This window comes from Elgaria multicarinata, chromosome 1 (assembly GCF_023053635.1).
Source record: "Elgaria multicarinata webbii isolate HBS135686 ecotype San Diego chromosome 1, rElgMul1.1.pri, whole genome shotgun sequence".
Lineage (NCBI taxonomy): Eukaryota > Metazoa > Chordata > Lepidosauria > Squamata > Anguidae > Elgaria > Elgaria multicarinata.
The window spans coordinates 57,144,632-57,158,639 of record NC_086171.1 but is presented as its reverse complement, the minus strand read 5'-3'; the positions used below and the strand labels follow the sequence as shown (position 1 = coordinate 57,158,639).

The window sequence follows — 14,008 nt, the reverse complement described above, 5'->3', positions numbered from 1 at the left end:
TGGGGTTTTTTTTAGTCTCACCAGTTTGCCTTCTAAGAAATGAATGTTTTGTGACCAGCCATACTTACCACGGCAGCCATTATATGAAAAGGCAAGCCCCACCCTCCAATGCAGCTGTTTTGTGACAGTGTTATGGATGGCCTTTAGGGAGAAATCAAGCCCATTTTGGACACGTTATATTTCTCCAGAGACCCCGGCTCAGTTTTCATTTGTGAGCTGAACCACAGCTTTATCCTGAAATCTGGGAACCTAATGGTTTTTTTACCTAAAATTGGCATTTCTTCAGGATCACCAATGTAGCTCCCATGGGCACCATTTGTGGAAGTTGCAGTCATAATTTTCTTAATTTACACACATTTCACCTGCAAATTATACAAATTTGCACAATTTACAGCCAAAATTTGCTCAAATTATGCAAATTTGCAGCCCAAATGTGCTCAAATGAGATTTTTAACATGAGGTACTGGTTCCCCTCTATTCAGCACTGGTTAGGCCTCATCTTGAGTATTGCATCCGGTTCTAGGCACCACACTTCAAGAAGGATGCAGACAAGATGGAGGGGTTCAGGGGAGGGCAACAAGGATGATCAGGGGTCTGGAAACAAAGCCCTATGAGGGAAGACTGAAAGAACTGGGTATGTTTAGCCTTGAGAAGACTGAGGGGAGACATGATAGCACTCTTCAAATACTTGAAAGGTTGTCACATAGAAGAGGGCCAGGATCTCTTCTCAGCCATCCCAGAGTGCAGGACACGGAATAATGGTCTCAAGTTACAAGAAGCCAGATTCTAGTTAGAGATGCAGAAAAACCTCTTGACTGCTAGAGCAGAACAACAATGGAACTAATTACCAGGGGAGGTCGTGGGCATTCCCACACTAGAGGCCTTCAAGAGGCAGCTGGACAGCCATCTGTCAGGGATGCTTTAGGGTGGATTCCTGCATTGAGCAGGGGGTTGGACTCGATGGCCTTGTAGGCCCACTCCAACTCTACTATTCTATGATTCTATGAAAACCAGCAAGGATTAAACAGAGCAATTGGATTGAAGCCAGTTCCTAAAATGCCTTGGAATTTTTTTTTTTTTTTAAAAAAAAGGTTTTCATCTGGCACCAAAACATCCATAGTGTAGTCACCAGGCAAGCCTCTCTAAGGAATGTATTCCACAGTGGGCCTTTTCTGTCTGTCTGTCTGTCTGAAAAGGCCCTCTCTCTTGTAGCCACCCACTTTCTTATTTTTAGTTGGTCTTGCCATTTTAATTTAAAAATGTCTTTGGCCACTTCTCTCCTCTCCTATACTGAAGGTGCAATGCATCTTCCTCCACATTAAAAAACAACAGCCAGGTGTGCGTGGATAGCAGCTTTTTTGTCTGCTTGGAGCAAGTGTATTCCCTCCCCCTCATCCATTTGTGAGGCAAGATATCAAGCTATTGGTGATAGATTAAGAATAAGTAAGACAGGTGGCTGAGGTTTGCTTTGTTTGATTATACAGAAAAGCCCACGTGAACTTTCAGTGGGAATATAATTATGTTTCTTCTCTTCCCCTCATTATTTGGACTGTATGGGTTCATTCTGTTGGAGAAAGATTCTCTGTATGCAACCTATGTTTAGTCTTATTGTCTGATACTTTACGTAAAACTTTGCCTTCATTTTTGTTAGCCCCCAAAGAACATATGTTGATGGGTCTCTATGTAAATATGATACTTTTAAGAAATACTTTTTTAAAAAACAAACCAAGCTAGGCTCAAGCTAGCTTATTCAAGCTAGGCCCTTCAGTGCTTCAGGAAAAAAATCTTAAACAGTACATCTGAAATGTTAATCACTAGAAGAGTCAAAGATAAAAGGATAATTCAATTCATGGCATTTTAGAACAGCATAGGTGGTATAATCTAATAACAACACTGAGGGTAATTTTTTCTCCAAACAGGATATCTTCTGACAGATTAATTCTGCCTTCTTTCTAAGTGCATCAATATGCTCTGGAAGGGGCATTATGAACAGACATCAGGAAGTTTGAGTTTAGCTGTTTTAGGAGTTATTGGGCGGGGGAATGTGTGTGTGTGTGTGTGTGTGTGTGTGTGTGTGTTAGGGAGGGCCAGCTTGGGCACCAGGTTGAAAAAGGCTAGCCTACACTTTCCATGTTTCCTGAAGTTATGGATGACTATATTTATAGATTCCCTTTATCCCTTTTCCTTTTAACATTTAGATTTATGAGGAATCAAAGATGAATTTGGAACAGGAGAGGCCTTTTGTCTGCAGTGCCCCAGGCTGCTCACAGGTGAGTTGAATCAGCAGGAATATAAACCAAGCCGAGCTGTAGCATAATATCTCCCGGTGTATTAACAGGAATCTAATAATAATTTATATTCTTATTATCGCTTTTCTAAAAGCTATCTACTGCATACCCATGCCAGAAAAGTCATTATTTCATAACATTTAACCCGAATATATAGCTGTTCAGCTTAGTGTCAACTTTCCACTCAATTCCTTATGTTCAAAATTAAGCTAAACCATAGGATATGTTTCTTTATAAAATGTTTTATTACACTGATTTTTTTGGAAACATACACAAATGGAGGAGCACCCTTACATTTAGGGCTGAAATAAATTTTAAGGCTTTTGGAGCTCTGTAGTAGGGCATCTGCTTTGCATCCCGAAAGTACCAGGTTCAGTCTGCTGGCTCCCCCACTTTAAGAACAGGACCAGGTAGCGAGTGCTGGGAAAAGACCTCTGCCTGAGATCCTGGAGTCCCACTGCAATTCAAAGAAACTCCCACGCTCAATGGACAAATAAGGCAGTATACAAGTGTGTAATTCCGTTAGTCTAAATGACATTGTGCTAGCAGAAACTAGGTTCTGAACTACGCACAAGAGAAGAATCCAATTAAAGTAACATTTGCGCAAGTGTGATTGCACAAAGAGTTTGTGCATTATGCTTGTGCAACCTGTTGTGCAACTCCTTGCCCAACATAATGGGCAACCGCTTACTCAAGTGGAAAGATTCTGCAGAGTTCCGGAAGTGCTATTTGAGTTTGAAGAATGACACCATTGGATACTACCCTTAGTCTGACCTTGTATAAGACAGATTTTTATGTTTCAGTGTTTGTAGGCTCTAGTTCCCATCCGATAGTTGGTTCACACATGTATGATCACTCCTTGATGCCTGTAGTGCATATGTGGGTGAGCTTTCAGAATACTTCACTGTCAACCTCAAATGTTGTCCTTTTCAGTGGATTTGGTTATAAACAAACAAAATGGTTGAGTAATCAAGAGAGAAAAATGCATGTGTGAAATGGTTGTTCTTTCAGGATGGATTCCATCACCTAGGCCAGCCTTCTCCAACCTGGCGCCCTCCAGAACTACCAACCACGTCCAATGGTCAGGAATGCTGGGAGTTGTAGTCCAAAACATTTGGAGAGTTGGGAAGGTTGACCTAGACCATGCAGTATATCACATGACATGGAAATAGGGCCTGATGGGGATGGGGCAAGTGGAGATGATCATAAGCCCCTCCAATCCCTATGAGGCTCCATCTTTGGGCCACGTATGTGTGGCAGTCTCAGGCTAGCATACATAATTTCCCTCCCATTGATTTCAGTGAGAGGGTAAATTTTAGAAAAGGGGAGCCACTGAGAAAAAAGCCTGGCAGGAAACTGCCCACACCTCCCGCCATAGCTGTCCCACAGTGATAGGGTGACCATATGAAAAAGAGGACAGGGCTCCTGTATCTTTAACTGATGTGATGAAGAGGGTATTTCACCAGGTGCTGCATGCATACAAATGACACCTGCTGAAATTCCCTTTTCTATGCAACTGTTAAAGATACAGGAGCCCTGTCCTCTTTTCATATGGTCACCCTACATAGTAGCTCCATTGTGGATCTCTCCTTCCACCCCATTTAGGATTGCTTTGTAATCTACTGTTACTAGGGATGTGCTCCACTTCTAATTGGACCGGTGAATTAGAAGCGGAGTGGGGTGCTTCGCCTCCCCTTAAGGCGGAGGCGAAGAGGATTGGGGGGCCGGTGGAGAGTGACAAAGAGGATCGAGGTGAAGGCGGGTTTACCAGGCCCTGCTGCTGTCGCTGTCACCCATGCGGCGACAGCAGCAGGGCCCGGTAACCCCCCCTCCTCTCCCTTACCTCCCTAAGCCGCGGCCCAGACTTCCTGGTTGAACCGTGGGCTCAATTGAAGAAGCCGACGGACCGCGGACGGAGGCAGGTAAGGCCCCCCTCCCCCTTGGTCCCTTACCGGGCTCTGCCGCCTTCGACGCATGGGCGGCGACGGCGGCAGGGCCCGGTAACCCCCCCGCCCTCCTCTCCCGGCCTTACCTGGCACCACTCCCCTCCACTGCGGAGCTCCGATTCGGAGCCAGAGCTCCGCGGCGAAGAGTAGCGGAGTATGGGCGGAGCGGTGCGGAGCGGACCGATCCAAAATTTTCAGATCGGCCCGCGGGGCGGAGCGGGGGGTCCGTGCACACCCCTAACTGTTACAGATTATAAATATAAGCACCATGGTGTATGAAGATCATTATAATCTATGTTACATTAAATTCACAAATCTGTGTTAGTCACTTGAATGAAGGACTATTATGCAGATTAATTAGGATGGAATAAAATAAAGAAATAACTTCATTTGGTCCACAAAATCATTATTGAGAATATTATATTAATTTTTCTTAAGAAAATTTCCAAAATACAATTATAAAAGATGTATGACTTGTATAGTTAGAAAATTGTATGCTACAATTTTACATGCATTAATAATATTAAATGATACCTCAACCATTCAGGGACCGCCTACAAAATAATTGTGATATGTATAGATGATTGTGTAATCAGTACACATGTTTATATATCTAGAAATTTATAGAGAAAGATGGGGAGAAACGAAAAAGCAAAAACTACCCAGAACAAAACAACAACTGGAGAAATGCTTTTTCATGTGCCTTTGAGCTCCATCAGACGAGCGTTTTATTGCACGCTCGTTACTGGGCACTCACGGTTATCACAATCATTTGTCAGGCTTAAATAATGAATGAAGATTCCTTTATATGCCATCGGTTTCCACCTTCCCCACATTGTTTCTGTGCCATAATAATAATATTAATAATAATAATATCTTGCTCATTGCCAGAAAAATAAATGTCAGAAACTGAATCCTAGTTTCCTTTTGTATTTGCCTGACAGCGTTTTCCGACTGAGGATCATCTGATGATTCACAGGCACAAACATGAAATGACTTTGAAGTTTCCTTCATTAAAAACCGATAACATGTTATCAGGTAAGAAGATAGGAGTCAGAAAGGCAATAAGCTGCCAGTTTTTGATGATGATAGAAGATAAATGTAGCTGTACTCATTTGGTCATACCCTGCTTGGTGTAGATCTGGCCCTGGTTTTAGCCTTTAACACCTAAAATGATTTGGGCCCAAGCTACTTATACAACTGCCTTCTCCCATACTAGCCTATCCAAACACTGAATTTCAACAGAAGCACTTCTCACTTGCCTGCCCCCAGGGATGACTGGGCTGGTGAGTACAAGGGAGAGGGACTTCTTAGTGGTGGCCTCCACCTCTGGAATTAAGTTCTATTGCCCCCTTCTGAAAACTTACCCATTTTCACTGGCCTTCCCTTCAGTTTGGACCATTGGTTATTATTCATAAGTTTAGTTTTTAATGATTTTAATTCCCCAACTCTGTTTTATGGATTTTAGGAGACATATTTTTATGGATTTTTTTGATACTATATCTACTTTGTGTGATTTTTAACTTGAATGCTGCTTTGAGAGGGTGCCACACTTGCAGGTGGACTACAAATAATTTTGATAGAAATAGATAGATACCATCCTTTAGTCGTTGGGACAAATCCTGAGGCAGAGGTTTGTGGTCGAACCACCTAGAATATTAAAATCATCATCTTGTGGAGCTTGTCCAATAGATCAGAAATTCCCAGAAGTGATGAGTTGGCATCTTAAAAATTTGTTGGGATAGACTCTGGTCTCACAACAGCATATCTCAGAGCATTTTTGTAGTCATATAGACACTTGTAAAAAAGAAAAGAAAAACTAACCAGCGGAGGGAAAAGCTTGGAACCAGAAGTAAGTCCTTGAAATACTCTGTATAACTGTTTATTTGTACTGTAGACAGCATGTAATCTCTGAGCCTTTTGAAAATCATTAACACTCACAGAATAATTTAGCAGAGTTTTGGAAGAAGGCTGAAGAGGGAAGACAGTTTTCACAGACTCTCATAAAGTTACTGCCCTTCCAGCCTGTTTTTATAATGCCAATACCTCCAATATATTCATCTTCTTGTACTGCTTTCTGCTTCTTTATGTTCGCGTTTGGTCTGAAGTAGGTTCTTTTTTGGGGGTTCTGCATTTGTTCAAAAGTAGAGGGAGAGTAGGAGCAAAGTATGTGTTCTGAGATTGGCTTTTGGGAGATGATTCAGTTTGCTCATTGCTTTTAGAAAATTGGTGTGAAGGGAGTGCGGTAAGTGGATTGCCAAAATGCCACAGGTGAACATGCATCATGAGGCGGAAATGTAATTGTGAGAGGTATAATAGCTTAATGCATTTATCCCATAGGGCACCTGTTTTAGACAGTGCTTAATGAGGGACTTTCCAATTGTTTAAGCAAGATAACAGAAAACAAACTTGGATTTATAAGAATATGTTGAATGAGAGCAGCCCTCTGGATGAAGATGAATACAGAGAGCTATTGCCACCTCCTATTGGAACCTGCAGCTTCTTTCCCTGTTGTAACAGTTTCTAAACAAGCAAAATCAACGTTTTTCTCAATATTAATTTTTTTACAAAATGTTGCACAATTTTAAATGTTGACCATTTTCCAGAATACACATTTTAATTTTGAATTTCCAATATTTCCAAAGGTTGCCTTTGACATTGGACTTTGGTGAATAGTTAAAACACACACACACCCCAAAACCCTGTCAATCTAAAGGTAATGACGCCAAGTTTCATTCTGCTAAATTCATCTAAAATATTTAAATAAAAGCTAATTGGAATTTTTGGATGGAATTTCTGAAAAACACAAATTTGAATTAGGTCAATTTGCTGCAGGATATTTCCCCCAGTATTTGACTCCAAGTTCATCTCTAATCTTTGTGCTTAGTCATGAATCAAGATGGGCTACTGAGTGATCAGTAAGCTTAGCCTGCAGTATTGGATCTGACCCAAACTAGGACTGTTTTGGTCTTGGATGTGAACAGCACAATTAGCTCAAAGGAAGATTATGAAATTCTGTCCACCTTCTCTTGCTGCAGCTGAGCCCTTTACTGCCATATGTGTCAAATTTGAAATATGTAGCAATGGTAGCTGCAGGCAGAAGACAAAAAACAAAAAACAAAACAAAACTCTACTTAGTTCCCAATCAACAGAATTAAAATTTAGGCTGCAATCCACTTACAGTGAGTACGTCCCATTGAATTTATTGGGAGTTACTTCCAAATATGGTTTACACACCGTACATATGTGTTGCTCTAAACAGGGAATTAGCCTCTTGGTACAAACCATGCCATTTAGTTTTCATGGCAAGAATACTGACAGACTTTGTATTGTGCAAAGATTACTGCAGACACTGACTGCAGCCAGGAAATCAGAAGACGTTTACTTCTTGGGAGGAGAGCAATGACAAATCTTGATAAAATAGTTAAGAGCAGAGACACCACACTGACAACAAAGGTCCGCATAGCTAAAGCAATGGTATTCCCTGTAGTAACCTATGGCTGCGAGAGCTGGACCATAAGGAAAGCTGAGCGAAGGAAGATAGATGCTTTTGAACTGTGGTGTGGGAGGAAAATTCTGAGAGTGCCTTGGACTGCAAGAAGATCAAACCAGTCCATACTCCAGGAAATAAAGCCAGACTGCTCACTTGAGGGAATGGTATTAAAGGCAAAACTGAAGTACTTTGGCCACATAATGAGAAGACAGGATACCCTGGAGAAGAGGCTGATGCTAGGGAAAGTGGAAGGCAAAAGGAAGAGGGGCCGACCAAGGGCAAGATGGATGGATGATATTCTGGAGGTGACAGACTTAACCTTGGGGGAGCTAAGGGTGGCAACGGCCAACAGAAAGCTCTGGCGTGGGCTGGTCCATGAAGTCACGAAGAGTCGGAAACGACTGAATGAATAAACAGCAACAAACAAACCATGCATACTCACTGCCCTAGACGGTGTATTTGGGGAACACTAAGGGTGCAATCCTATGCATGTTTAGAGAGAGAAAAAGTCATAGAACTCCCAGCATTCCTCAGCCATAATCTCCAGCCATAATCTCTAAACATGCATACGATTATGCTCTAATTAGATTGCCACTGGGCATTATATTTAAGAAACACTCCCCATGGCAGTGTATTTAGGGAACAAAGTTAGTTTGGCCCCAGCAAGATCTAGTTTAACAGCAGGCTAGTCAGCCTGTAATTTAGGATGCTTCCCCCCACCCCTTCTCATTTGAACAATTAGTTTTTCTTCTAACAGAGAGATACTCAGGAAGAAAGCAGCTTTATCACCTACTAGCCCCTCAGGAAATCTAAATTCCTGAAAGTTAGATGGTTTATTCTAAGATTTCATAATGAAATAGAGAAATGATATATGAGAGGGAGAGGCTTTCCCCTTTAGACATGGTTTCCCTTTAGACATTCATCTCGTTTTCTTCTTTCTTATTTTTGGCAAAGTTATTTCATGTCATCTGCATCTGCAAAGAATCGTAGCCGCAGTTGCCCCTTAGCAAACCCAGGTGCAGTATTCCCCCACCCACCCTTCTCTTTTCCCATACCTCAGCTATGTTCTTACCGTGCTCTCCTACCAATTATACATGTTGAGTTAAGATCAGCTACTTTCAGAAGTGAAAAGCAAGAAATCAGAGTTTCAAGAAATCACCGAAAATCAGTTTCAAAGATTTATAGAGAAAAAGAGAGAGAAAAACATATTTTTATATGGTCATGGTAAGTAGACTTTTCCACAAGAGTCTGGCAATCTTTCTATACTGTAGAGCAGCTGTCCCCATCCTGCCCCCCTCCAGATATGTTGTATTACAACTCCCATCACTGTCAATCATGACCAGTGCTGGGTGTGGATGATGTGAGTTGTAGTCCAACTTATCTGGAGGGCAATTTTAAGGAAGGCTGTCATAGAGCCCTGTCATCCTTGGTTGCAGTCTTTGTAAATACTACATGGCTTCCCCATTTAGTAGTTCACCTGTCCTCTCCAAGCATCCAAGTGATACCAAGAGTGAACAGATGGAGCAGCATGTCATGATTCCAAACTCTCCTGCAAGACATGAGACGATAAAGAGGTCTGCCGTGCAATCCACCAAGTTTTATTTAGTAAATAGGTAACATTGGATGGTGCTCAGCTCTTTTATCATCTCTCTTCTCCCTAATAAATAAAACCGGAGTAGTTCCAGTGACTTGGCTGAAAGCATTTGTTGTTCCAATACACAAAAAGGGCCCTAAAGACGATCCACATAACTATCGTCCCATCAGCCTACTATCCATTGTGGGGAAAATTTATGCGAGTTTCCTAAATGATAAATTAAAAGCCTGGATTAGTGAAAAGAATATCTTGGGAAGAGGACAGATTGGGTTTAAATTTGGATGCTCATCTCTCAACCACTGTCAAGTCCTGGCCCATATGACATATAAATATACTGCCCCAAAGGGCGGCAAACTTTTTGCTGCCTTCATGGACTTAAAATCTGCATTCGATTCAATCTCTCGGCCCCACCTCTGGAGGAAACTAAAACATCTCTCTATTGAAAGTAGACTTTTATTCTTGATCCAATCATTATACCATAATACTTTAATCCAAGTGCGATACAAGAAGTATGGTCATCTTACTAATGATATTGCTGCCAAACAAGGCATCAGACAAGGTTGCATCCTGGCACCTACTTTATTTAATCTGTATTTAGTAGATCTTCCCAACTCGCTAGCAAAAATCCAATCTCATCCACCTAAGATCGGCTCAACCCCAGTCTCACTCCTCCTATATGCTGATGATGCCGTCCTGATATCACAAACACGTTTGGGTCTTAAACGCCTAATGGACGGCTTTGTAGACTTTTGTGAGAAGAACTCTTTAACAATCAATAACTTTAAATCCAAAGTGATGGTCTTCAGTAAGAGGAAGATTAAATTCACCTGGACTATAGGGGGGGAAGAGAATCTCCCAGGTTGATTCCTATAAATACCTGGGGATTTGGTTCCAGGAAACCCTAAGCTGGGGTACCCATGTTAAGCATGTAAAGACCAAGGCCGAGCAGGCAGCTGGTGCGCTTGCTCGGTTTCACTACACAAAGGGCGGAAAATTTCTACCAGCAACCATCCGGGTTTTTCGAGCCAAAACGGTGTCCCAGACTCTGTTTGGGTCACCAATCTGGCTACCTTATTACAAAGGATCTTTTGAAAGTATCCAACACCTCTTTCTAAGGTTAATATTTCGGGCCCCAAGATGTGTTTCTGGTGCTGTTTTAAATTTGGAAGCAGGACTTAATTCGCTTAATTGTCTAGCGTGGACCTACACTATATACTTTTGGCTTCGTTGCCGCTTAGCCACTACTTCCAACTCTCTACTCTCACTGATCCCGCTGGACACCAGTAAATCCACTGGGCAAAAATGATTGAAGAAAAAATCTGCACTATCGGGCTCTCGCCTCCTCATCTGCTAGTAATGGACCTAGCAAAGGCTAAATCGATTGTTAAACAGCGATTAGCGGATATTGACCGGCAGGAACTACAGGGAGCTGCCTGTGGCCCATGCTCCCCATACTCATTAGGCCTAATTAGACACACTAATAAAGATGGTCCTCCATATTTATGCTGGTGGACTATTCCTAAGTATAGGAGGGCATTTACCTTGGCCAGATTGAATGCTCTTCCTTCCAGGTTGATGGAAGGCAGATATAAAAAGATGCTGCCCTTGTAACAAAACTGAAGTAGAAACCATTACCCAACTCCTGTTTTCTTGTAGCTTCTATGATGATATTAGAAAAGAGCTGATACGCCCTATTATACAGGCTTTGCCTGGCTGCTCCCCAGAGACCCTGATGGTGAGCCTCCTCCAGGGCCAAAATCAATCAATCACTATACAGGTTGCCAAGTTTCTGAATCTGGCCATTCTCATCAGACCACATATGATTGCTTGAATTTTCCTCCTATATTCTGTTCAAGACCTAATGTTAACACATGTCCCATTCTTGCTCTGATCTTACTCCCTTTTACCCTTGACTTTTATGTATTAAAATGTATTATTAATGATATGTTTTATATGCTTAGGTTATCTTATTGACCTTTTGCTTGGAATAACTGTACCTTTCTTTTTCTGGTCTATTGACTGTAAATAAAGGATTGATTGATAGTAAATAGGCATCTTTTCACTCCTGAAAAGAGTGTGAATGCTAGCTGCTATCCTCTAAGCTTAATTAGCTTAACAAAACAAGGCAGTTGCCTCTCAATGAAATGGACAGTTTCCTGCTATGTCCAACAGGCTTTTACCAGACCCCTCCTTCTGGAAGGGTCTTCAGATTGTAACCTCTGGCAAGTGACTAGCCTAGCAGACTGCCTTGCACTTCCTCTCAACTCCGCCCACTTGACCCTGGAATCTGTCAATTCTGATGCCCCCTTTATCCCTGTCAAAGACTGAGATCCCAGGGAGGTGGACAAGGGGGCAGATGATATGTGAGCTTGGGCCTCCTGCTCAATAGGAAGATTCCTCCTTGACGCCTTGGAGAGTTTTGGAGAATTTCCTTCCCAACTTCCTGTCTTGGCTGGTCTGCTTCTTCAGGCTCTGAGTCTGATTCAAGATCCACGTTAGGGAGACTGGGCCTGATCCTGACACAGCACCCCCTCTTGGTGGAAAGCAACTGGGCAGTAATGCCTTGGAGGGTGGAGAGGCTCACTGAGGACACCTTGCCCAAGGGTCCCCCAAAACCTGGAGCCTACATTCTCCCCCACTTAGACTGAAAGACAGCTTCCCCCCTCTCATCTCCAGACCCAGAGTCCTACTTTCTAAGGTCGGGCCTTCCTTGCCATGATCTGAAACTTCCACATGAGCCAAGACATAGGCAAAGGAATCTATAATCCCTCTTCTTCCACTGTGAATAGCAACAGAGGCTTTTGAAGAGGCCTTCCTTTAGTCCTTTTCCCAACAAGGGCAGTATTCTGTAGAGGTTCATGTTTTGGGTCCATATGCCAGTGGTGGGCTGGGCCAGCCCTCTTCTCTGACACACATACCATCCCCAATTCATTGATCCATCCACCCACACACAAGCATGCCACATTCATCATTTTCCATTCATTCTCTCTCACTCTCACTCTTTCCCCATGTCCCCCCCATACATGCCCCATACTGCAATTACGGTGTGGGGGAGGAACATCTCCCATCCCCTACAATCAGAGTCCCCCCCCCCCGGTGGGTAGGAGGGCTTTAATCCTTTGTCCCCTGCTGTTTTCCCAAATGTGAGTTTAGATACACCAACCCCTGATTTCCATTTCCCTGTGTCTTAACTTGTGCAGAAGTGAGCAGCTGAGGTGCATCATGAAAGGAAACACTGAGCTTTTCTGCACAAGGCTGTTAATTGGCTGTTAATCTGCTTGCTGAGCATTAGATGAGCAACATTTCCTTTCCTGCTTTCCCACGACATAACCGATATGTGGCTCTGTGGTAATAGTGCAATAACACAAGTACACCAGGGGAAATCGTACTTTCTTTCTCTGTCACAAGTAAATGCCACAGATTTTCCTGCTCTAAAAAAACTCACTGAAAGTGCTTCTTAGAAACAGAAATGAAACCGGAGGGTCACGGCATTGTCTAAAGAACCCATAAATAACTGTGGGTAGGGAATGACGAGCACAAGATTAATGCCTTGTGTAGAAAATTCCACTATGTCAAAGCTTTACTGCATACTGTTTGTGTTTCAGCTAGGGAAAAAGGCGGCAGAGTGAAACCTTTGGGGGTGCTCTTAAGAAACCCAGGTTATGCTAGGGGGCAGAAGATCATAGAATCATAGAATAGCAGAGTTGGAAGGGGCCTACAAGGCCATCGAGTCCAACCCCCTGCTCAATGCAGGAATCCACCCTAAAGCATCCCTGACAGATGCTTGTCCAGCTGCCTCTTGAATGCCTCTAGTGTGGGAGAGCCCACAACCTCCCTAGGTAACTGATTCCATTGTCGTACTGCTCTAACAGTCAGGAAGTTTTTCCTGATGTCCAGCTGGAATCTGGCTTTCTTTAACTTGAGTCCGTTATTCCGTGTCCTGCACTCTGGGAGGATGGAGAAGAGATCCTGGCCCTTTGGATTCTGGATAAACCTTTGGATTCTGGATTTGGCCACTGGACCGCCAGTTACCAATCTAGTCTAGCAACACTGATGACGTGGAGTAGGGACATCATGCTGTACATTTCACTGCCCCTTCCAGTAGCAGCAAATGACATGGAAATTCACTAGAGACTACCTACAATTCATGTAATGAGTGCTCATAGCCAATGTTATTGCTTTCAACTCTTGTGTATTTGGTGGTATCCCCATCACAACCATTTTAGCTGTCAGTGCTTTTGCTTTCTGGTACTCCTTAGGTGATGTTCCCTGTGAGTTATCCAGTAAGGAAGCAAGATGGCAGGAAGGTGGCAGCCATCATGCACCATGATCAGTGTGTGTGTGGTGTACAGTGGATGAAATTTTGGATGCTGCAGTTTTGCAATTGCTTACATTGCCAAGTAGAAACTTGTTTCTCTTGCTGCTGGAACAGTTTTATCCACCCACACCTGTATAAACCACACATCCTAGAAATGTTTAGTGCAGATGCACATTCTATGTGCCTCGAATTGGCACTGTCCTCGGTGCAACCCTCATGCAAACAAGGCCTTATTCTCCCAAGATCATGATTGTAAATAATAGGTAACAATCAAGTTCATTCAAGTTGGATATGGGTTTGATTATGTTTTGGGTTAACTGTGCAGTAAAAGGCAAACCTGCCATATGTGAATTCGTTCCTCTGTGCTCC

General features: G+C 42.8%; 1 protein-coding gene across 1 annotated transcript in view; it reads left to right on the top strand.

Annotated features, from left to right (window-relative positions):
• The window catches only part of CREB5 (cAMP responsive element binding protein 5), a 305,685-nt gene that overhangs the window by 60,350 nt on the left and 231,327 nt on the right, over nucleotides 1–14,008 (top strand). Inside the window, exons 4-5 of the mRNA XM_063128793.1 lie at nucleotides 2,199–2,270; nucleotides 5,179–5,272. Coding sequence (XP_062984863.1) covers nucleotides 2,217–2,270; nucleotides 5,179–5,272 — 148 coding nt within the window. The 5' untranslated portion in view covers nucleotides 2,199–2,216. The remainder of the gene's footprint in view (nucleotides 1–2,198; nucleotides 2,271–5,178; nucleotides 5,273–14,008) is intronic.